This window comes from Amia ocellicauda, chromosome 19 (assembly GCF_036373705.1).
Source record: "Amia ocellicauda isolate fAmiCal2 chromosome 19, fAmiCal2.hap1, whole genome shotgun sequence".
NCBI classification, from domain to species: Eukaryota; Metazoa; Chordata; class Actinopteri; order Amiiformes; family Amiidae; genus Amia; species Amia ocellicauda.
The window spans coordinates 7,278,225-7,299,706 of record NC_089868.1 but is presented as its reverse complement, the minus strand read 5'-3'; the positions used below and the strand labels follow the sequence as shown (position 1 = coordinate 7,299,706).

Sequence of the window (21,482 nt, the reverse complement as noted above, 5' to 3'; positions counted from 1 at the left end):
TCACTAACTTCACATATTAAAATATTTCACTTTATTGAACCTTTGTCTGTGTGTGTGTGTGTGTATAATTATATATACACACACACACACACACACACAAATTTAGCCTTTAGTCAAGACTTTTCAGTTTGAAATCTAAAATAAAACAAGGCAGTGAAGCAGAATAATAACCACAGTACATGAAGGGAAAACAAAAAAAACATCTGAGCTTACAATATATTCCATACACTAGTAATATCTTACAAGAAAGTATATTCAAATATAACAAGAGCACAAAAATATACAATTTCAGAGAAATTCACACCAGTCTTAGAACTCCAATAATCATTTCAGCTATTTGGTAGATTAGCATGTTTTTACATGTGACAATTAGTGAATATCCTTACTGAAGAAGGCCACTTATAAAAACAGATCTTACACTTCAAGGCTACAGAACTCATTTGATAGTGTGAGTTCCTTCAAAGTCAATACGTTGATATAATAGTTTAAAAAGGCAGAATTGCACACGCTTAAAAGTGTGAAATACTGTATACATTAGTTTTAAATAGCACAATGTTGGCCCGGCGTGGTTTTCCTACATTGCATCTTGCTACACAAGGCCTAACTCTAAATCCAGATGAATTGAGGAGCAAAATCTATGCATCTATACCACACGTGCTTCCATCAAAAACCTTGCGTTTAGAAACTCTATAAAAACTGGGGAGAAAAAAAAAAGACCATAAAATACTCTGACAAATTATTTGGGATGAAAATACACAGGCAACCGTTTGATATGAACATTTATAAAAAAAAAAAAAAAAAAAAAAAAAGGTACAGAAAGTATAGTAGTACCAGGTTCATTCCACTTCTCTACTATATGGAGGTTGAAAGATGACACGTTTACCTCTTGCGTTTTCCATTGTACCAAAGTGCGTTGATTAAGGCTTTATCATCAACCAGCTAGAGAGGCAATATTGTTTTTATCATTCCCATTTCTCCTATAGTCTTTCGGTCTTGGAGCCAAGAAGGAAAACATGTAAAGCTCTAACACGAGGGGTGGGCTGTTCTCCGGAGAACCGGTTTTAGTTTAACCAGCCATTTCTTCTCAGAGCAGGAAGATTGACAAACACACTGTGTTCAGTAACATTCCAGTTCTACAAGGCACGTGTCCTTGAGTAAGCCATGCCGATGTAGAATTGTATGACCAAAAAAATTGTATAAAAAAAGACCTATAGAACCATCTCGAAATTAATAAATAGAACTATTGCAATAGTGCCTTTGGACAGATCTGCTATATATATATATATATATATATATATATATATATATATATAAACAAAAAGATACAATTTAACTCTTACTAATACTCTTGTTAAATTTCCATTTCCTGGTATTTCCATAAATATATATATATATATATATATATATATTTTTTTTTTTTTTTTAAATGGGAAAATCATAATTGTTTCCATTTTACTATAAATCAGCCTATAAATGATAGCAGTCATACATTGGTGTCTTGTAAAAGGGGTTCCTTGGCCTCGCCTGGGGTCTGGGGACTGTGAGGGTGCCCGTGGTTTGATAAGTGCTTCTTCCAGTTGCTGTTTCTTAAGGAGGCGTTCGTGTGTTCAGGTATGAACAAAGCAACCAGCAGGGCCAGCAGGACAGCACATGCTCCAAACAGGAAGGGCGGCCCGGGAATGATTGAGCTCTGGGGGACACAATGACATGAATTTAAAACCTTAAAACTGAGCGTGTTTTAAAGACATTCATCTCAGTCTTCTTACTTAAAACAAAACTTGCAAAAAAAAGCAACAGAAAAAGCATGTTTGCAAAGAGCACAATGTAACAGTGGGATACAGACTGCACAGTACAGAGCATGCAGTCTTATGCCTCATTTCCACTGGCTTAAGCGTCTGTGCCGGGCTGGACGCATTTTGTAAAACCAGGCCATTGTGAAGCCCACCCCCTCTTGTGGGAGGAGCAGCGAATATGGGTTTGGTTTGTGTTTAGTTTTAAAAACAAAGACAGAGAACAACACTACGAGCGATACAGCCTGATGTGGAGAGGACTTGTGTGTGTATTTTATTCTTTCTGCTTTACATGATTGTAAACAGCGTAATAAATACACGTTTCTGTTGAGAGATTAGGAAGAGCTAAACGTGTATAGACAACATTATATTCAGACAAGCATTACGTTACTGTAAGAAAACGGTTCCATGTGCAACAATACATTTGTTAATTAGTATTATAATAAACTTGTTACACTTTCTCCAGATTTGTAACTGCAAACAACAGTTGTAGTTGCTGTAGTATTTATAATTTACTTAGCAGACGCCCTTAACCAGGGCAAGTTACAGTTGAAACAAAATACACACGTTTCATGATTAATCATACAGTAACAGCTGCTACAATATAGCAGGTTATAATTTAACAAGTTTGCAGATTTCAGTCATGGCATTTATGGACTGCAAACCATTCACAGGCCAACAGCCTGAAACACCGTCCAGTTGTTCATAAAATATTATTAATATTGGCTGCTACCGCTCCGATTATTATCCTTCAGTTTATTATTAACTAGTTACGGCACTGCACCGGGGTCCTGTGAAAGTTTTTAATACAATCGGATATTAACTGTAAGCAGTAAAACATTTAATTGTTTCTGTACATGGATTTCACTCCATGCTGCTAATAAAACTGTAATTTCTTCATGATCGCACACGTCACTTGAGATTATATCTTCCGACATAATGCATCTGATCTCTTCCCTGTCTGTCTGCAAGTCCAGCGCTAATCTCCGCTTCTGAAAGAGAAGTATTTCCTCAGTGGGTGACGGACGCTTACGGCGACGTCTTGCAGCAGATAGTTAACCTGCCACAAAACGCATCTGCCAGTGGAAACGGGGCAATATATAGTTCTTTAACGAAACATTAACAATATTTAATATTAATATTTGAGGACTATCAATTACATCCACAAACCAGAGGAAGCCATGCAAGAACTGTTTGGTGAACATGATGTTTCCTCAGTGACCTTCAGGAAAACAATAAACCAGTACTATAACACAGGAGCACAACCTCAGCTGTCCAGTACGTTCAGATTCCCTCTGATGACACACTGTGCCCGGGACTAACTCACCTGCTCCTCATGTTGAGAATGATGCTGCGCTCCAGGGCTGCCTTCCCCATCTGGGAGTTCGTTCAGCTCCACGTGGAATATATAGAAAATGAACCCGTAGAGCGCAGGCCCCAGGCCGTTGCATAGCCCTCGGATCCCTGTGATCATGCCCTGCACCACTCCTGCACATACAGCACCACAGCATTAGTCCTCTCCACTGCCCATGCAACAGCACACACAGGAAACAGGATTCATGAAACATACTGGATTCCCCTTAATTGGTCTATTACATCTCCATGTATATGAACAGTCTTGAGTCTTGAGTCTTGAGTCTTGTCTTGAGTCTAGTTTTGATTAATGGGCAGAGCCCAGCAGAGTCTGTGTGAGCGAGTTCAAGGAGGATGAGGAGGGCCAGCGGAGAGCCTGGGGCACTCAGATCCTAATCCTCAGACTGCGGGGGCTTCTGGCTTTGTTTTAGGCTGGGGAATATTAAAGGGCTCCAAACTCCATGCTAAAGCCAGTAATTTAGAGTATTGCTTTGCATGCTGATAATGGACATAGCTTACTCTCGAGCACACAGTGAATAAACAAGCCACAGTTGGCAAATATGGTGCAATTCGAAATAGGCCAATGCAAAAAATAGAGCACTTCTGAGTCCATTTATCCTCAACTCACTTCACCCACCTCGGTGACTGGCTGCCTGAACAAATTAGTTTAATTGAAACTATTAAGTCCTCTTACTAGGTCTGAGGAGGATTTACAGCTATATAACTTCCTGGAATACGTGTACTCAAGTTAAGGAGCACTGACAGATCCTCTACTGACTGCACTGCCTGATACAACACTGATGTGAACAGATACACTACCGGTCAAGTTTGTATTGAAATATTATTAGCAATATAATAATGTATTAAATGTTTGATAAACACAGATATATATTTCAGTTATAACCAATTCTTGAACTTTATTTTGGATATGTTCTCCTTTATTTATCTTGAACTTTAGGACATCTCTTAATCAGACGAGAGGCAACAAAAAAAAAAGTAAAAACTAGGGATGTGACGGAGCTGACAGAAAGGTTTAAAGAGAAGCAAGTGGATTTGGGGTTTGTCAGCTTAAGGGGTTCAATTTTATTAAAACGATTCCATGATTTAATCTCTGATTGCTTATTTGTCCTGTGCTTTCATTTCAGAGTACACTGATACATTAAACAGTGTACATTTCAACAAAAACTGGAAAAATGTAGGTGTTCTAAAACTTTTGACCGATAGTGTACATGAGAAAACACTGCTGACAGTCTTTGGTTTAGTTTCTTGGTGACGCTGCTCCATACACAACCCAGAGTAAACAAGGGCAGTTCCAGAAATGCAACTCTATGCAGTGGGGATTTTGAAGAGAAGCAATGCAGAGTCCAGATTACCTTGCTGGTCTGGGTCAGCTGTCCTAGACACCAGCGCACTGACTGCTGGGAAAGTAATACTAGACATGGCTGCAACAGCACCAGCGGCCCACATCATCCTGCACAGCGGAGAGAGAGAAAGAGAGAAATAAGTAGAACTAGAAGAAATAATCAAAACTACAACGACCTCACATTCCTTCTTCCTCTTATGCTATTATTAAGAAGGAAGCAGGCTGCAAAAGATGCTTTAACCCTGTCAGGATTGTTTTGTATTGCATGCGTGTGATGATAAGCTCTCAGAGCTTTCAGACAGCAACACTTCCCCTCTGGATTATTTGTTTTACCGTCGAAATACTGTGTTTCAAAGCAGATTATACGATTGATTTGATCGGGAAGTACAATAATTATTATTTATGTCCCCTAAGTAGTTTAGAAGTGAAGAATAACAATTGCTGAGTTTAAAAATATTTTATATTAAGTTATTGTACACACCAGCATGGGCATTTAAATCAGGGCATTACATTTGGATCTTCTCTCATTCCTACTGGGTTATTTGCACAAGTCTTATTTATAGATTCAAATTTCTGTTCATGAGCCTGTTCATTTATATTATTAATTCTGAATCGGATTTATTTGTGTAAAACAAATGCCTGGATTACAAACATTAGGCATTTGTGCACATGGTGACGCCCTTATACGAGTCCAGAATGTTCTAATGTGTCCTTGCTAATCCGGTTGTAAAATAACAGCAGCCGCCTTTACTTGCAAATCTATAAATAAAAAATAATACAATGCGTGATGCAGTCACGTTTATTTTATGTTAATATACATAACATATAAGAGAGAAATAAGAAAGGAGTTCTACTAAACATCTACAAATGGAAAGCATGACATACTGTCTTGTCTCTGTTTTAGCAGAGCCAGCACATCCACTATGACTGAGCCTGTGTGAGAGTGAGGGTCACAGGCAGCTCTGCCCTCAGGCCACAGCTGACCACAGCTCTGAGCCTCTCAGCGCCACAGCTTTATTTACACATCTACACATTCTACAGCTAGCCGTTATATTTGAAAATAAGTACCCAAAGTTTGTTATTACGGTAATTTCATTGTGTAGTTTATTTTAATAAAATAAATGTTGAATTAATGCTGTAATTTTATGAAAAACATTTCAATAAATTCACTCCATAACTCCCAATTTTTAATTTTTTTTTTCAATTTTCAAAATTTTGCAGAATTTGAATTGATCTATTTTAATGGTTGCAATTTTACATTGAGTGCTATATATTTTATAGAATATATATTGATTTTATTGATAAAGAAAAAGAAATCGGCCGATGAATCGGAAATTGGCTTTTCCCCCCACCCTAATTATTGTTATCTGTATCAGTCGACCTCTACACTGTAACTATTACAACTGGAGACAATACGGACAATAATAATGGATTCTATTAAATAAATGAATTGATGGATAAATTCAGATTATAGATCCAGTTTTGTAAGTATTACCAAATATCTGTGGGTGTGTGCAGTCAAGATATGATCTAAAGGGAGAAGATGGGTGTGGACACAGCTGTGCTCCTCTGAGGGTTCACATGCCTTTCTGTATTTAAGTTCACAAGGTCCAAAGCCCATGCCTAGAGCGATTGGACAGTCTTCATTCCTTCGCTTAGAACAGTGCCGGATCTAAAGTATAAAGGCTCCATTTTCGATCCGTGCTGCTCCCAGTTGCTGTTAAACAAGCTCCCAAAGGATGGTGGTACTCACCAGGGTTCGGATCCAAAACCGTACCAGGCCAGCTGCAGAATCTGGAACCCCAAGCCCAGTAAAATAGTGTTCTTGTTCCCAATTGAACGCATCAGTAAACTTAAGACTACAGTCTGGAAGGAAAGAAAAAAGGAAGGCAATTAATAACTCCCATTTACCTGAAAGCAGCAAAAGCTCTGGTGTCACATTTCATTCTCATGTACTCTGTACTGGCCTTGAGGCATCCGAGTTTCATTTCTCCTGTCTGACAGCTCAGGAGAGACAGGGAAGCTGGAGAGAGTGCTCCATATCAGGCCTCAATTGAACTAAGCCACCTTATTGGATAAACTCAAGAGACCAATATATATTCCTCTCTCCATTCTATTATACCGAGTCCTCATGATGAATAAAGGTTCAGTCTTTCCTCCACTGACAACTCCACAATTCATAAACACTATAGTAGAGGAAATACAGCTGGATAACTTCATGATGGGTCATGAAAGGGTCCATGATGTGTGAACAGAAAACAATGAACGTTTTTTTTCCACTTTTGCATCCTAGATCTGGAAACTAAAAGCACTTGTGCTCTTTTCAAATGTTCAGTATAATCAATATAAAAAAAACAAATAAAAACAAATACTCACCTGTGCAATGATGGAGAGCAACCCCAGGACAGCTATAAACGCAGCAACGCTTTCTGGTGAAAACCCCATTATCTGAAAATCAAAACACATTTTGGAAATGGTTGAAATAACAATTACATTAAATGTTCAAAACAATGATACACATCCTGGCAAGATGTGTGTGTCAACCTACAATTAATGACAGCAAAAATAAAAAAAGCAAATGAACAATCCTGGAAGAGGATTTAACGCTTTAAAATTGATCTGCAGCTGCTGCACTCTCAAGCTGGGAACAAAACCTGCACATCAGGGTTTGGTAAACTGGGATATATAGCTTCAGAATGTGGTCCTTGATAAACAAATCTTCAGTCTAATTTGGGTCGGGGGTGATGAAGCATGGTTTTCCATGTGCCATGCTAAACACTATCACTAGAGAGTGGTCTTGTGATATACATCTTTCCTGTAAGTAGCTAGTTTTCCAGGCTGAACTACCATACAATGGCAGCCTGTCTCATGGACTCACCTGTCGGAGATACAGGAAGAAGCTCGAGTACTGGCCAGCTTCAGGGAGGTAGGAGAGGAACACCGTTATACAAATCAGCAATACTGTCGAGTCCTGACCCACTTTTTTAAGAGACTGGGGAGAAACAGACAGACAGTACAACCAAATCAGTTGGGCTTTGCCACAGATAAGAATCTAATGCTGAAGCAACATGTTCACACATGCAATAGTGCTGATCATCAGTTAATTTGAGGTGAAGTTCCCTCCCAAAAAAGGGAGGGCAGTGGGATCCTGTTCTCCCCTAGATTCACAGTGTGCATTTCTAGCTCCAGTAATTGCAGGTGTGCTGTTGTGGTACCACCCATCTGCTTCAGTGAAGGCAGAATTTGATTGTGCAATTGCAGCCATATCTTATCATTACATACAAAGAGGACTGTGAAGAAATCACCATTTTGCAGTCATCTCAACCATTTTCAGAAAGCATTCAGAAAGACTTTCAGGATTAAACTTTTGGGTATTAAGACTTCTTTAACTATATTTTTTAAATAAGAAAATATGTATTACTATTAGAAGACTTGATTGAATTTTTTTTTAACAGGTTAAATCAAAGCTTTACTTTAGATCTCGCTCACTACTGAAAGCCTCAATGAAAATCAGACCCAAAATCCCATTCCAACAAATTGTGTAGCAGAAAAAAAAAGCAATGTGACAGATCTGAAACAGCCTGAAAACCTTTGACAGAATGGCTATATTTTAACTGTCAGCAGATCTGCAGGTGGTAGCTAGAATGACAGTACAAATGCTACTCTCAGTCCTATTGAATCAAACGCAGTATGCAAATGAAGGAGTAAATTCATTGTTATGGTATTACTGCCATTATGACATTGATTCTACAGTAAAGCCCTCATTGTGTTCAACAAAAGCACAACCCGAGACCAACAAGAAGCCCTCACTAGCACTGGGTATTATACAGCAGCTTGAACCTCTCTCTCAGGTTTGTTGCATTGTCAGTGTACAAATTTACATGACATTTTCTCCTTTCTTTGTGAATTTAGAAAGCTTTCATTAAAAATGGATCGAGATACATACATAGACTAACACAAAGAAAGCCGTCGTTGACACAAAGCAGGAAGTCTAGCTTTAAAAGCATGATAACTAATTAGAAGACTTCAAAAACTAAAACAGAATATTACCTTCTACGTTGCAACACAAGTTACCATTTCAGTTCAGGCCTTGGTTAGACCTGGGCATTTCCACACGTCTGAGTCAGTGAGTCTAATTTAAGAAAATGTCCTGCTTCTTCGGTACTCACAAAAATGTCTCCGTCTGTGTAACCACTATATCATTTTATGTCCTCCACTTGAAGGCTTTAAAATCAGCACTGGAGAGAAATATATGATCTTTTCCATTTCATTGTACTGAGATATTTAAGTAGGAGCAAAGTCAATGAATAATATAATACTTAATGGAGTGAACATGTTGCATTCTTTCTTAATACAAATACCAGGTACTGCCCTGTGGGGTACATGGATATAACAGGACCAGGCAATTTCTGCCACCAGGTCATATTTATTTGTAATTTTATATTTATATAACTAGGGCTGTCTCCGAAGATTCAAACATTAGTTGTTTGTCACATGACAATCACATCGATTTTTCTCACGTTGATACAAATTGACAACGTTTGAGTACTGTAGCGTGCCAACACACCAGATAAAGGTTTAATGGGGTAAAGGCTTAAATAAAGTTGGATATAACTAAGTTCGAAACCAGTAATAAAAAGCACCTCGATTGCCACTGTCGTGTCAGGAGGCATACTGGACCAGATTACATTTAAACACTGTATATTGAAAATATACTATTATCAATGAAATAAAAGTTTCTTCTCAAAGAGCACTGTCCTGCCAGGATGCCTGTGGTACCACTGTGTTATTCTGCTTAATTGTTTCTTTATCCATGATCTTAACAGCAAAGTGTTGTGCAACATAATAGAAATGAAAAACAAAACAAGTGTTGACTGTTTGCGGTTTGGAATGAATTGTTTAATGCACAGAAGACCCTCCAAAAGCTTCATGTAAATTTGCAACTGAAAATATCATGGAGGAAGAAGAATTTTCCGGGATCATTTAACCAACGTAAGTTTAAATGATTATGCGTTATTTATTAGGTTTAATGGGTCAGTTGCATAGAACTGAAAGCAGCGGACTGGAGATTATACCGTATTTAGAAAGCAGCTCCATACTAAAAAACATGATTACAGTTCAAGATAAAACATCCCCTTGTAGTTTAAAATAAGTTATTTTGCGAAATGCCACTTTTGTGATGCACCCAGGCTATTGTTGCAGTCTGCACAGTGTCTCCAAGCACATGCGTGCAAGACTAAATGCTTTAGAGTTGACATAGGCCTCTTTAGGTTCATAAGATAATCACACACAAAAAAAATAGTTTTTCAGTTAAATAACTTATTTACATCTCTAACCGTTACCAAGAGAATTAAAGAGACAATACATAATTTTGTCTTTCAATCAATTATAAGTCTTTAAATTATAGCGTTGGAAACACTTGCTGTTTTTCGTTCCAATAAAGCACTTCAAAGTTTGAATGTGTGTGTGCGAGAGAGAGATACAGTGAGTGAGTACAGACTGTTTTCTATTGGAAATTAACAGTTGACGATACACATTTTAGCTGGTGTTGTTTAAATTTTCTTTCCCTATGTTATAGACCTATGCAGGATGTAGATTTCTCAGTTTTTTTTTACATCTCTGTTATTGGGCGTTTGCTGAAAAGCCAAAATAAAAAGCCAGAAGCCAGGCACCTTTTGATCTGTACTCCAGGTTTTATTTGTTTTCCTTTCAAAAACGACCCTGTATGTGAATGTGAATGAACTTGCTACACTGAATAACGGTACGTACTGGAGTAAATCGTCCCATTTTTAACAGAACACTCTCTGACAAATTGTTTACTTTATAAAATACTAAACTGACTGCTAATCAGACATTACAAATCAGACCAGGGTGTGCGTCGAGTGCGAAGCTTGTAACAGTACGTGCTTTTTACCCCCCCCCCCCCACTCGACTTTTACTTTTGTTTAGTTACTTTGTTAGTCTAAAACACTGAAAGTGTCCAAAATAATGACAGGGAACACATTAAATGAATTACAGTATAATTGTAGGAACATATGAATGTCACATTATTAAAAAAACATTGCTGTAACTAGTTTTATATAGTTTCATATGCAGTGTACTATCTTTCTTTTGTAGAACATACCGATATGTCCCTCAGGCACAGCTTACAGAGAACATACGTACGGTATGTAAACCGTTTGAGTAAGTTATGGATCCCAGAGTGTTGTAGCCGTATTTATAGTTGTTCTTAAGAAGCTGCATATATAGGATGTGACTGTAGCCTGTATTTCATGATAATGCTAAGTGGCTACACAGGACAGAATTAAACACGTGGACTTTATTTAACTCTTAACCTTTGCCTGGTTAGACTTCTTAGATGCTCAATTTTTAATATAGACATTATGTGTACAGGTGAGTGACACCTATCAATTGAAACTAGACAACCTGTACTATAATATTAGGCAGAGTTGATCATGATTAGAAAAACTATATTACAGTACTACCAATGTCTTTCGTTTTTTTAATGTTGGAGCTTTTCACCTTTTTCCTCCATTAGTCTATGGGAAATCTTTTTTTTTTGTTGAAATACCAGTCATATAAAAATTGAGAATTTGTTGGGTGAAAATACCATATGAAATTAAGGAATAATGTGCCTTTGAAAAAAAAAAAAACAATAGCCTATGCAGAAAAGTTTAGAGAAAATGTGTACCACAAAATATTCACAAGAGGGCCATCTCTCCATTATAAGGGCCACAAGCATGTGGGACCACTCCAATGAAAGCATACAAACTGCAGAATCAATCATGATTACACAATATACTGCAACACTACCACATTTTTCCCACAAGATAAATAGTGGCATAATTATGAACTATTTGAATTATTTGGGGACTTTATGAAAAATGTCAGTGTAAACTTATTTAATATTTCTGACTATAATAATGCCAGCGTTATTCATAGACATATCTCAAGCCGCCAGCGGGTTGAAAACAACAGGGCTGAGTGTAAACAGTTAATAATGCTTTAAACACAGTTTAATTCTCCTGCAGAGAAATAATAATGGAAAATACCTATTATACGTTAAGCTCTTGTCAATGTTAATCGAATCATGATACAGGGAGAAGTAGTCGAATACACGTTTATTTTATTTTTTTAAACATACTGAATAAAACAAACTAGATGAAAAGGGAGCAGATATGTCCAAATTAACACTTAATGTTCTAACAAATACTATAATATTTGTATGTGATAGCATTTGTTTTATAAATATTTTTTCAGTATGTCCCGGTTTCTACTTTTGAATATCTGGTCTGTTAGATATTGAAAAAAACATGTCCAATGTTTAAGGTATTTCAGCCTCTAGTTTTTGAACACTAAATCCCAGAACACAGCCTGTCCCAGGATGCGTTTTGACCTTTCAGGGTATTGGTGGCCTCCCTGACTAATGCCCTTCTCGCATGCATATTCAGTTTTTGAGGACGGCCTGATCTAGGCAAATTCACAGATGTGCCATATTCTCTCCATTCTTAATAATGGAGATTACTGTGCTCCGGGGGATACCTAATGCCTTGGAAATGTTCTTATATCATACCCCTGATTGGTGCTTTTGAAGAACCTTATTTTGGATTTGATTTGAATGTTCCTTTGTCTTTGTGATGTTGTTTGTGTTAGGAATTATAATAACCAAATGTGGGACCTCCCAGAGACAGGTGTATTTGACCTGAAATCATGTGACACACCTTCATTGCACAAAGCTAGACTCCATTCAACTAGTTATGTGACTTCTAAAGAAAATTGGTTTCACCACAGCTCCCATCAGGTGCGTCATAGCAAAGGGGGTGATTACTTATGCATTACATTATTTTTTTGTTTTGTATTTGTAATTAATTTAGAAAGATTTACAGATTACATTTTTCACTTTGACATTATAGACATTTTCTGTGTTGATCAGTGGCAACAACTCCTGATTAAATCCATTCTGATTTAATTTTGTAACAATTAAATGCAGACAAGACCAAGTGGGGTGAATACTTTTGAGAGCCACTGTATGTATGTAGGTGGACAGTAACCTGATGTCTTGTGAATCCAGTAAGGCATCAAACAGTAAAGCTGCATCAGTATCAATTAGGGCCTGTAGTGCCTGCATCTGTACTCACTGCAAATGGATCTGCCTGTTCCCAGGAGATGGGAGCTCCCCATGAGGCTGGCCTCATCTTCTCAGGCAGAGACTCGGGCACTGCCACTAGGATGAAGCATATGTCCAGTAGGGCAATGGCTGTGGCCAGGACCACCACTAGACTGTCTCCGTAGACCCGGCCCAGGTAGGCACCTATGGCTGGGCTGGTGACTAGGCTGGCCGCAAACGTTGCAGATACCTGGAAAACGCAACAAAAACACATGATAAAACTCACCAACCAATGAATGCTGCCATTGCCTAATTTTAGAGTATGCATTCTTCTCTGTCCCCAAGAAAAGTCTTGCCTTTACAATACCATTTTTACCTGCATTTCACCATAGCACAGAATCCTATGCTGTTTATTGTAATTCTGGGACCAGCCAACTCTATTTGTTGATCTTAATAGTGATCAGTTTTAAACTAGGTTTCTTTGTAATGCTTGCAAAAGGTTGAGTTTATGATAATATTCTTGCCAAGTCACTGTATGATACACCCATGTGATTTAATACCCAAGTCAATTTCTTAGCGTTTCCTTGACAGTAATTAAAAATTGTTGAAATTAAGCTGTAGGACTGGAAAATGTAACGGGAGGGAAGCAGAAGAATTTGCTAAACTAATCAAAGCCCTCACATCAGTCAAACATCCTGAGGCACAATCATTTACTGATTGAGAGGTGCAAGGGCAAGGGCCTAAGCAACTACCAGCATTACTGGGAAAACAATAAACAATGTGAATATGTGTAAGATGTATCATTCACATTGTTACTTTCAATTTTCAAGAAAATGGCAGCAGCTGCAGATAATATAACATCTGCTTACCTTAAGGTTTGTTACATGGTTTCCAATATGTAAATTCTGGCAACAAATCCTCACACCCATTCGGTCAACAAGGATTTACCATGTTACAAACCACAAATCTTGTTGTTTTTCCTGGTACAGCACTCTTGCACTGCATTTCAAATCAAAACAGTATTCTAATTTAGCCTTACCCACACCTACAGGAATGAGAGAGACATTCTTACTTCCTTCAGAAAACAGTGCCCTTAGCAGAGTTCTGTGTTGTGTCTGTATACTATAGTTGCTGTGGGAGCATGGGATGTGAATCAGAGCCAATAGTCTCTCTGGCCATACTAAAAATCTGTCCATCTATTTATAAAGACAACAACCAGCAGAAAGTGAACAGAAATGTCTACACAATAGTCTGGAAAGACCACTACATACCAATCCATAGGCCATACTCCTTTCATGTTCCTGGGTTATATCAGCCACGTAAGCAAAAACCACAGAGAAGGTTACAGCAAACACCCCGGACACAGAAATAACAGCAAAATACCACCTGAAACACAGACAGGAGAGATGAGGTTGATATTAACTTAGATTATGTGTCATGAACCCTTAGAATCACAGAGGAGAAAAAATAAATATCCACAAAACCAAACATGAAATATAAAAGAGGTTGTCACTCACCTTGGACGAGAAAGTTTTAAATTAGATCGGAAGACAGTGAGAAAAAAAACCTACACAAATCTAGTGCTTTTCACGGTGATGTGAATAGTCACATTATGGGTTTATGGGTAATTGACAAGTTCTCAGCATAACCAAGAAATTACTAAACTATAATATAGCAGGTACATCATAGCCAAGATGCTGTGAAACACACAGGCCATAGAACAGAAAAGGCCTTCTACCAAGGTATTCACAGTGAAATGCCTCAAGATATAAATAAAGCCACAACAATTAAATTATCTAAGGAAAAAAGAACAGCTACAGGCTACTTATGACACACCCTCTCATAATGAGAGACAATTATAGATAGTCTACAATAGAAACATTTAGGTAAAGATTAAACACAAGACTGCTCTTTAACAGTGTGACAAAAACCCAAAATTAAAGCTAAAACATGCATAACAGGGAAGAAAGGAAGAAATATGGACGAATCACAGAAAGTCATGGATATTTGACATATGCATTTTCATGTGGCAATACTGGAAATGAAAATCATTCAGAACTCGAAGGTTTATAATTAAATGATATAACTGTTTGGCTTGTGATAATCAGTCATAAACCAATAAACTCAATATCCTTTTTATTCAGTTTTTTTTTTTTAGATTAGTTATGGCTTTAGAAAACTGCATTGCAATATTTGCCCTCCATTCTTAAAGGCATTTTTGAAATTATCCAAGAACTACTGCTACTTGATTCTTCTTCTTCAAGTTTTCTGACTGACGCCTCGCGTTATCAGGAATCTTGAATAGGAAACTACAGGTTACCATTTGGCCACACTGCATACCAAGAGTGACTGAGGGACTTACCAGGGACTGATTTTCATGAGTGGAATGGGAGCGCAGGTGAAGAAGACTGTTAGCAGCAAGAAAGACTTTCTCCCCCACACATCTGATAGAGCACCAATCAGGGGGGCACTCAGGAATGACAGCAAACCCTTCAAATGTAATACAAGCAATTACACACAGGAAAACATATGAAATTGAATGATCTGCCAGAGTAGAACAATGTGTACAGATACACCAGGAATGCCTACTGATAAGATATACCAGTTTTATTTTCATTTCAGATAAATGTAACCTCTTGACGCCTCAAAAGCGACCCTGATCATATGACTGGCTCTGCGGAAAAACAATGACAAGCATTAACCAATTCTCTGGAAAAAAAGAAACACTGCTGTGGGACAGGTAGTTTGAACTTAGTTGCATGTGTACAGTTAAATGGATGAATTAAGGGGTAGTTTAACAGACTGTGATTTGCATTAGTCTTGAAATACTTTTTAAGTAGGGTAGAAACCAGATGTAAATGTCTTACCTTTACTCCCTGAATCAAGCCATTCATCAAAAACGTATGCTTTGGGAATGTCTCGTGCAATACCTTAAAAGAACAGGCAAGACAGAGATAATAGAGAAACAATGTCTAAAGGTTAATGAGTCATGAGAACATATCCAGATTAAGTATTTCAGTTCGGTTCACTTCTTCCCTAATACAACAAGACTTTGGGTCAAGCAGCTTTCCAGAGTTTATTACCAGAAAATTACATTATATTAAATAAGAGTGGATTCTTCTGATTTTATTTTTTGATTAAACAATATGCTACTGCTTTCCCTAACTGCAACAGATAAAACATTGCTATGTTTTCTTCAGCAATCCGAATCAAACACAAACGGTCTTAAAACCGTTTGGAAGGTTTTCAATCTATCACACAAACAGAAAAACACCTTTCCTTTAACTTGAATGAGAGCTTTCACACACAGTATTGGTAAAAAAAAAAAAAAAAAGCATTAATTTAGGCGATTTCAAGAACTGGAAATAAAAATGGAAGATAGTCAATACCTCAATAAAAATACAATGAAAGATCCATCAGGGCTATACAGTGCGAGCATTTTACTCGCATTTGCAAGTAAAAATAATGTTGTGCGAGTATGAAATACAATTTGGGCGCACAGTGTGAATACAATTTTTGAACTCTATAAGGAAAGACTACATTGAAATGATTATTATGAGAACGATATTTTATACAAATCATTATTATGGTAGCAAATGTGGGAAATGTAGTTTGGCTGTGGATTGTCCCAATTAACTGAAGGCAAGTCCTGTGAATGACATTTATGACCCAGTGCTGGAGCAGTTTATTAGGCTCAATATCCAAAAGACCTACTAGCTGGCATTAGCCATCTCGTCATTGAAACAAACTTACAGATACAATCGTACTCAGCGATAATAGGGCTGCAACAACTAATCTAATGTCGATTACTAAAATCAACTAAAATCTTAACGTAATTCATCGTCGATTATTTCGGTCTACCTGGGGCGCAGCTACAAAAAAATAAAAAATAAAACTTGAAAGATGGCGGAGGCAGCCGCTACACCCGTGGAAAGTATAGGAACACTTTACATTAAATTACGTTGAAGACCATTTGCTGCAACATTTGCAAAACTGAACACACATGGCGTGAGCAAAACGATGCATGAGCACCAGAGAATACATAACGACAGGGGATGAAGATTTGTAGTATGTCATCCGAAAAGTTGTCCGTCAAGGACAGCACACTGGATCCATTAAAACCGCACGAAGTACTAATTTCTTGAACTGGTGTGCGTCTCACAAGCTACGCCTGTTTCTTTACCTCCTCAGATACATTATTATACAATGTATTTATGAGCTGCCCCGACTGAAAACATTAGGCAACGTATCCTGTCAGTCAGAAAGGACCTGTCAGATTGGGCTACCAGCTGTTTTTCAACATTATTACTGTATTTTAACCCTTAAAAACCGAGGTAGCTCATCCTGTCGGACAGAAGGGACCCATTAGAATAGGCTACCCTCTTTTTCAACACTCATACTGTATTGAAAGCCTTCAAAACCTAGGTAGCTCATTCTGTCATCTATGCATAAATAGTCACTATGTGAAATAACACGGCCAAAATCATTTTAAATGTACATAAACATTACCAGCAGATCTATGGGCATGTTCACTGCGCACGCGTGTTTTCGCTAGGTAGCTCATTCTGACAAGTAGCTGAGTTTGTCAGAACACCCGACAGTCACCCTAGATAATGGTGTCTGCCAAGAAATAAATAACAACAACAGCGGCACTCACCACCCCCCCGGGACCGCACTTTGCTAGCTGCCCCCCCGAACAAATTGCCCCTTTTAGGTTTGAGCCACTGCCCCCCCACGAGGCTGTATTTACAGGTCTTGGAACACTGTTGCATTTGTTTTTCATTTGAGCATTAAATATGAACCATTTATGATATACCACTAATTTTGTTTTTGAGTTTGCCCATAAATTTTGGACTGTACCCCTAAATTGAAAGGAAAGGAAAAAAGTAAGCGCAGAGCCCTGTCCATTCTGTGTTGTTGCAAATGTCCCCCTCAAACTTACCACTAGAGTGGGAGCTGTCAGAAGACCCCAGGCAAAGAATTCCAGGAAGATCACAATCACAGCATGGTATACACTTGGGGCTCCTATTCCTTGTGGCTAAAAACAAATAATAAAATAGAAGTCTGTTAGAAAAAGTTTGCTGCAAATTCACCATTAATCTGGGATGGTATTGACACTGTGGTGTGCTTTGGAAAGCTTATTTGAAATGAAATATAGAATATTTAAATGTAAGAAGAGTCGTTGATTCCAGGGTGCTTCTGGACATTTAAATGAAGCATAATGAACACACGGTCCACATATCTAGCACCTATGACATGAGCACTTGTTAGCTGGAAATGAGTGCTTCACCAGTATTGTGGTTAGCAAGAATGAAGAGACAAAGATTGTAATCTGTGCAGCGATGCATTATTTTTGGTTGTTTGGTAGGTGTAAGTTTGCACATTCTAGTTGCAGGAGAGACTTTACAGTGTGTTCATCTGGTTTACCAGAATCCTTTGTTGCGAAAATGCTTTGCATTTGGATTTACTCATATGCCTATTTTACAGTCAACCACACAAATTGTCTGCTGACATATATTCTTAAAAACAACATACCCACCACTTCTGAACTGTACATAGTCAGGAGAGGAAAATAATTAAATAAATAAAATCACTTGCTCGCTAAGGTGAAGGACTCATCTGCTCTTCAGGACAAAGCTTTAAATGCAGGACTAGATATTTAGCATGCTGGTGTACAGACCACTGATCAACACAGCACAATTTCCATAATGTCAAATTGAAAAATGCAATTTGCAATTCGTTCTAAATTAATTACAAATACAAAACAGGAAATAATTGAATGCATCAGTAATCACCCCCTTTGCTACGACACACCTGATTGAGCTGTGGTGAAAACAATCGTCTTTAGAAGTCTCAAATGGACATTAGTTGAATGGAGTCCACCTGTAATTAAGGTGTGTCACGTGATTTCAGGTTAAATACACCTGTCTCTGGGAGGTCCCACAGTTGGTTAGTACAATTCCTAAAAAAAAACTAAATCATGAAGATGAAGGAACATTCAATGCAAATCTGGAATAAGGTTCTTCAAAAGCATCAATCAGGGGTAGGATAAGAACATTTCCAAGGCATTTAAATTATTATTGTTTGTTGATCTTTCAGCATTATTACAGGTTCTTAACAACAACTGTAGTTAATAACACTGATTTGCTGTTACAACTAAGTGAATATCCCCTGGAACACAGTAAAGTCCATTATTAAGAAATGGAGAGAATATGCCACAACTGTGAATCTACCTAGATCTGGCCGTCCTCAAAAACTGAGTATCTGGGCGAGAAGGGCACCAGTCAGGGAGGTCACCAAGAGGCCTATGGCCTAAGGAGACACTGTGCATACTGCAACAATAGCCAGGGTGCTTCACAAAAGTGGCCTTTATGTGAGAGTGGCAAAACTTGCATCAAATCTCAGCTAGAGTTTACCAGAAGGCATGTGGAAGACTGAGACCAAGTGGAGGACGATAACTTTTTGGCCTCAATGCTAAGCACTATGTTTGGTGCAAGCCTAATACTGCACATCATCCTGAGAACACCATCCCTACCATAGCATGGTGGCAGCAGCATCATTCTATGGGGAATTGCTGCCAAAGATGCCTCTACTAAATGGAAGGTGGTGATTACTTATGCATTCAAGTATTTTAGAATTTATAATTAAAATTTGAACGATTTGCAGATTATATTTTTCACATTGACATTATGGACATTTTCTGTGTTGATCGGTGGCAAAAACACGATTTAATTCCATTCTGATTTCACGTCGTAACACAATGAAATGTGGAAAAGTCCAAGGTGGGAAAACTTTTGAGAGACGCTGTATTCACTAGACCCAACATTGTCCTGCCTGCTGTCCAAGTTCCCTGCTGTTTGTCATGGTAATCAGGTTCCGCAATTTAATTTCAACACCTTTGTTCTCCCTTTTATTCCCCGCTTCCTCAATTGTGGCCAACTTAAAAACACACACACACACACACACACAATGAAAAAGCATAACTGCCACCTGAAACAAGCGGTCCAGCTGCCATCAATGTTAAGGATCCAGCGTATTTATCAAAACAGTGTCCGTGCGGCAAGACTCATGTAGTAATTATATCTACACATCTATGTATCTATAGGCCTACATAAACATACATTATACATATACATATACACACACGCACACATATTGTTTTAGACATGAGCTCGTAAGATTTACATTGATTTCGTTTACAAAATCACGTGTATTTTACAGATAGCCTAATTCATGCACTAACATCTGGAGCATATGTTCTTTATTTATAGTTAACTCCACCACCCAGTCATCGCATAAGTGTATGTAAACACGCAGGCAGAGCAACACGACAGCATTTCCCTGCTCTTGACATTAGAAAATTACATGTGAGACGCTGTGTGACCCTTTCCACTTAATTACCATGCAACGGAAAGAAGGAAGGCGTAACGCTCCTTAAAATAGCGTTTATATTTACGTGACAAATTATTTTGCGACTAATCGGAAAGAAAATACGTGGTTGAGCAAAACAAATTGCGTCTAAACACACGGATAAAGAGTTCCCATAATGTATAAGATAAAATGCAGGACGTTTCCCCTACCACCACAGACAACCTACCCTTCACCAAAACACACTCACCGTTCCTCCATCCTTGATAATGATTTTCTTCGCCAGCATAATACTGCGGTTCGCCCGCTTTTTCTTCTTCCCTTGGGTCATATTACCATCCTAGTAATCCTTTTAAAAACCAAAAACTGCCTTTAAAATTATTAAGAAGGGAAGAATACGAGGGAAAAAAAAACACAAGCAGAAACTGCCAACCGTCAACTTCCCACAGACCAGCCTCTCCATTCACACTAACGCCGCCATCTTTGCTCAACAACAATCCGCGCTGACGTCACCATCGCACGATGCGGAGCGGAATGTTTGGTAACGTCAGATCCCCTCTCGCCGGGACTTCCTCTTGATACACAGTTAGCGCTCCGGCGGCCGCTGCGCTTATCATCTGTTCACCATGAGTCATCTAGACAAGACCACAATATCCTTTTCTTTGCAACGCATCTAAAGCGGGTAATTAATGCCAATGACAGCAACAAGAAATATCAAGATAGTATTTGGTTTTAAATAAGGACACAATAAGTAAGTAATAAAAGTTTAGTTGGAACGGAAAAAATAAAAATAGGCAACGGACGGTCTTGTTGGTGAGCTGTAAACAATGTCTCTGTTATGAATGATTCGTTTTTAACACTTAACGGGATTACGGCAGCTTCACCACGAAACTGCTAACAGCGTAACTGAGACTAGTCTCCGACAGTTGCGGGGCTGAAGTGAATTCGTATTCAGTTTTATAAAATTGTCAAATTGAATGATCTAGCTGGATTGAACTAGCCCTACTGCGCATGGGCCTCAGGTGATGGATGATAGGTCGCGTAGCGCAGATTTCCGCAGCTCTTTGCGCATGTCCGCTGCTGCTCCACCAATGGGATCGGCAAATCTGCGCAAGTCAGCGCTACTAGAATTCGACTGTAGTCTACATAGTCACATTATTTAATGGAGGAAATTGTGTGATCAATAACAATCGAGACTATAGCTTCATGGGCTGTTGTGTGTTATTAGTATGACTAATTCGGGAATTATTGAAATCGCACTGTATTTCTTGTAATCGACTGCTGTAGAATATGAATCCATTTAATAAAGTTGGTTGATTATGTTATACGAGTATTACAAATACGCATTTAACAGGAAAGGAGAACTGGGAAGGAAAGACAAACGGGTTTACGAATTCAAACAGAGGTTTCTTCTCCTTTTCATCTATGGCCGTACAGATGTCATTAAGGCTTTGAATGCATGTTTAATTAGGCCTATTTTAGATGCTGTCGGATCAGCGCA

General features: G+C 38.3%; 1 protein-coding gene across 1 annotated transcript; it reads right to left on the bottom strand.

Annotated features, from left to right (window-relative positions):
- Positions 1-8: 8 nt before the first annotated feature.
- On the bottom strand, positions 9-21,097 carry LOC136714670 (hippocampus abundant transcript 1 protein). The gene is made up of 12 exons (XM_066692271.1): positions 20,232-21,097; positions 17,556-17,651; positions 15,481-15,543; positions 14,976-15,103; positions 13,885-13,999; positions 12,645-12,863; positions 7,385-7,498; positions 6,883-6,954; positions 6,260-6,372; positions 4,517-4,614; positions 3,118-3,278; positions 9-1,690 (listed from the first exon to the last, which is right to left on the bottom strand). Exons 1-12 carry the CDS (start codon positions 20,310-20,312, stop codon positions 1,484-1,486), a joined length of 1,467 nt encoding a protein of 488 aa, XP_066548368.1. The 5' UTR covers positions 20,313-21,097; the 3' UTR covers positions 9-1,483.
- Between the last annotated feature and the right edge of the window lie 385 nt (positions 21,098-21,482).

What these genes read in the sequence shown, in the direction of transcription:
- LOC136714670 (XM_066692271.1), bottom strand. Translation starts at nt 20,312, where the DNA reads ATGACCCAAGGGAAGAAGAAAAAGCGGGCGAACCGCAGTATTATGCTG. An exon ending in TCTTCCTGTATCTCCGACAG is followed by an intron (nt 6,955 to 7,384) that starts GTGAGTCCATGA and finishes TTTGATTTTCAG; the next exon opens with ATAATGGGGTTTTCACCAGA. An exon ending in TGCTCTCCATCATTGCACAG is followed by an intron (nt 6,373 to 6,882) that starts GTGAGTATTTGT and finishes CTTTCCTTCCAG; the next exon opens with ACTGTAGTCTTAAGTTTACT.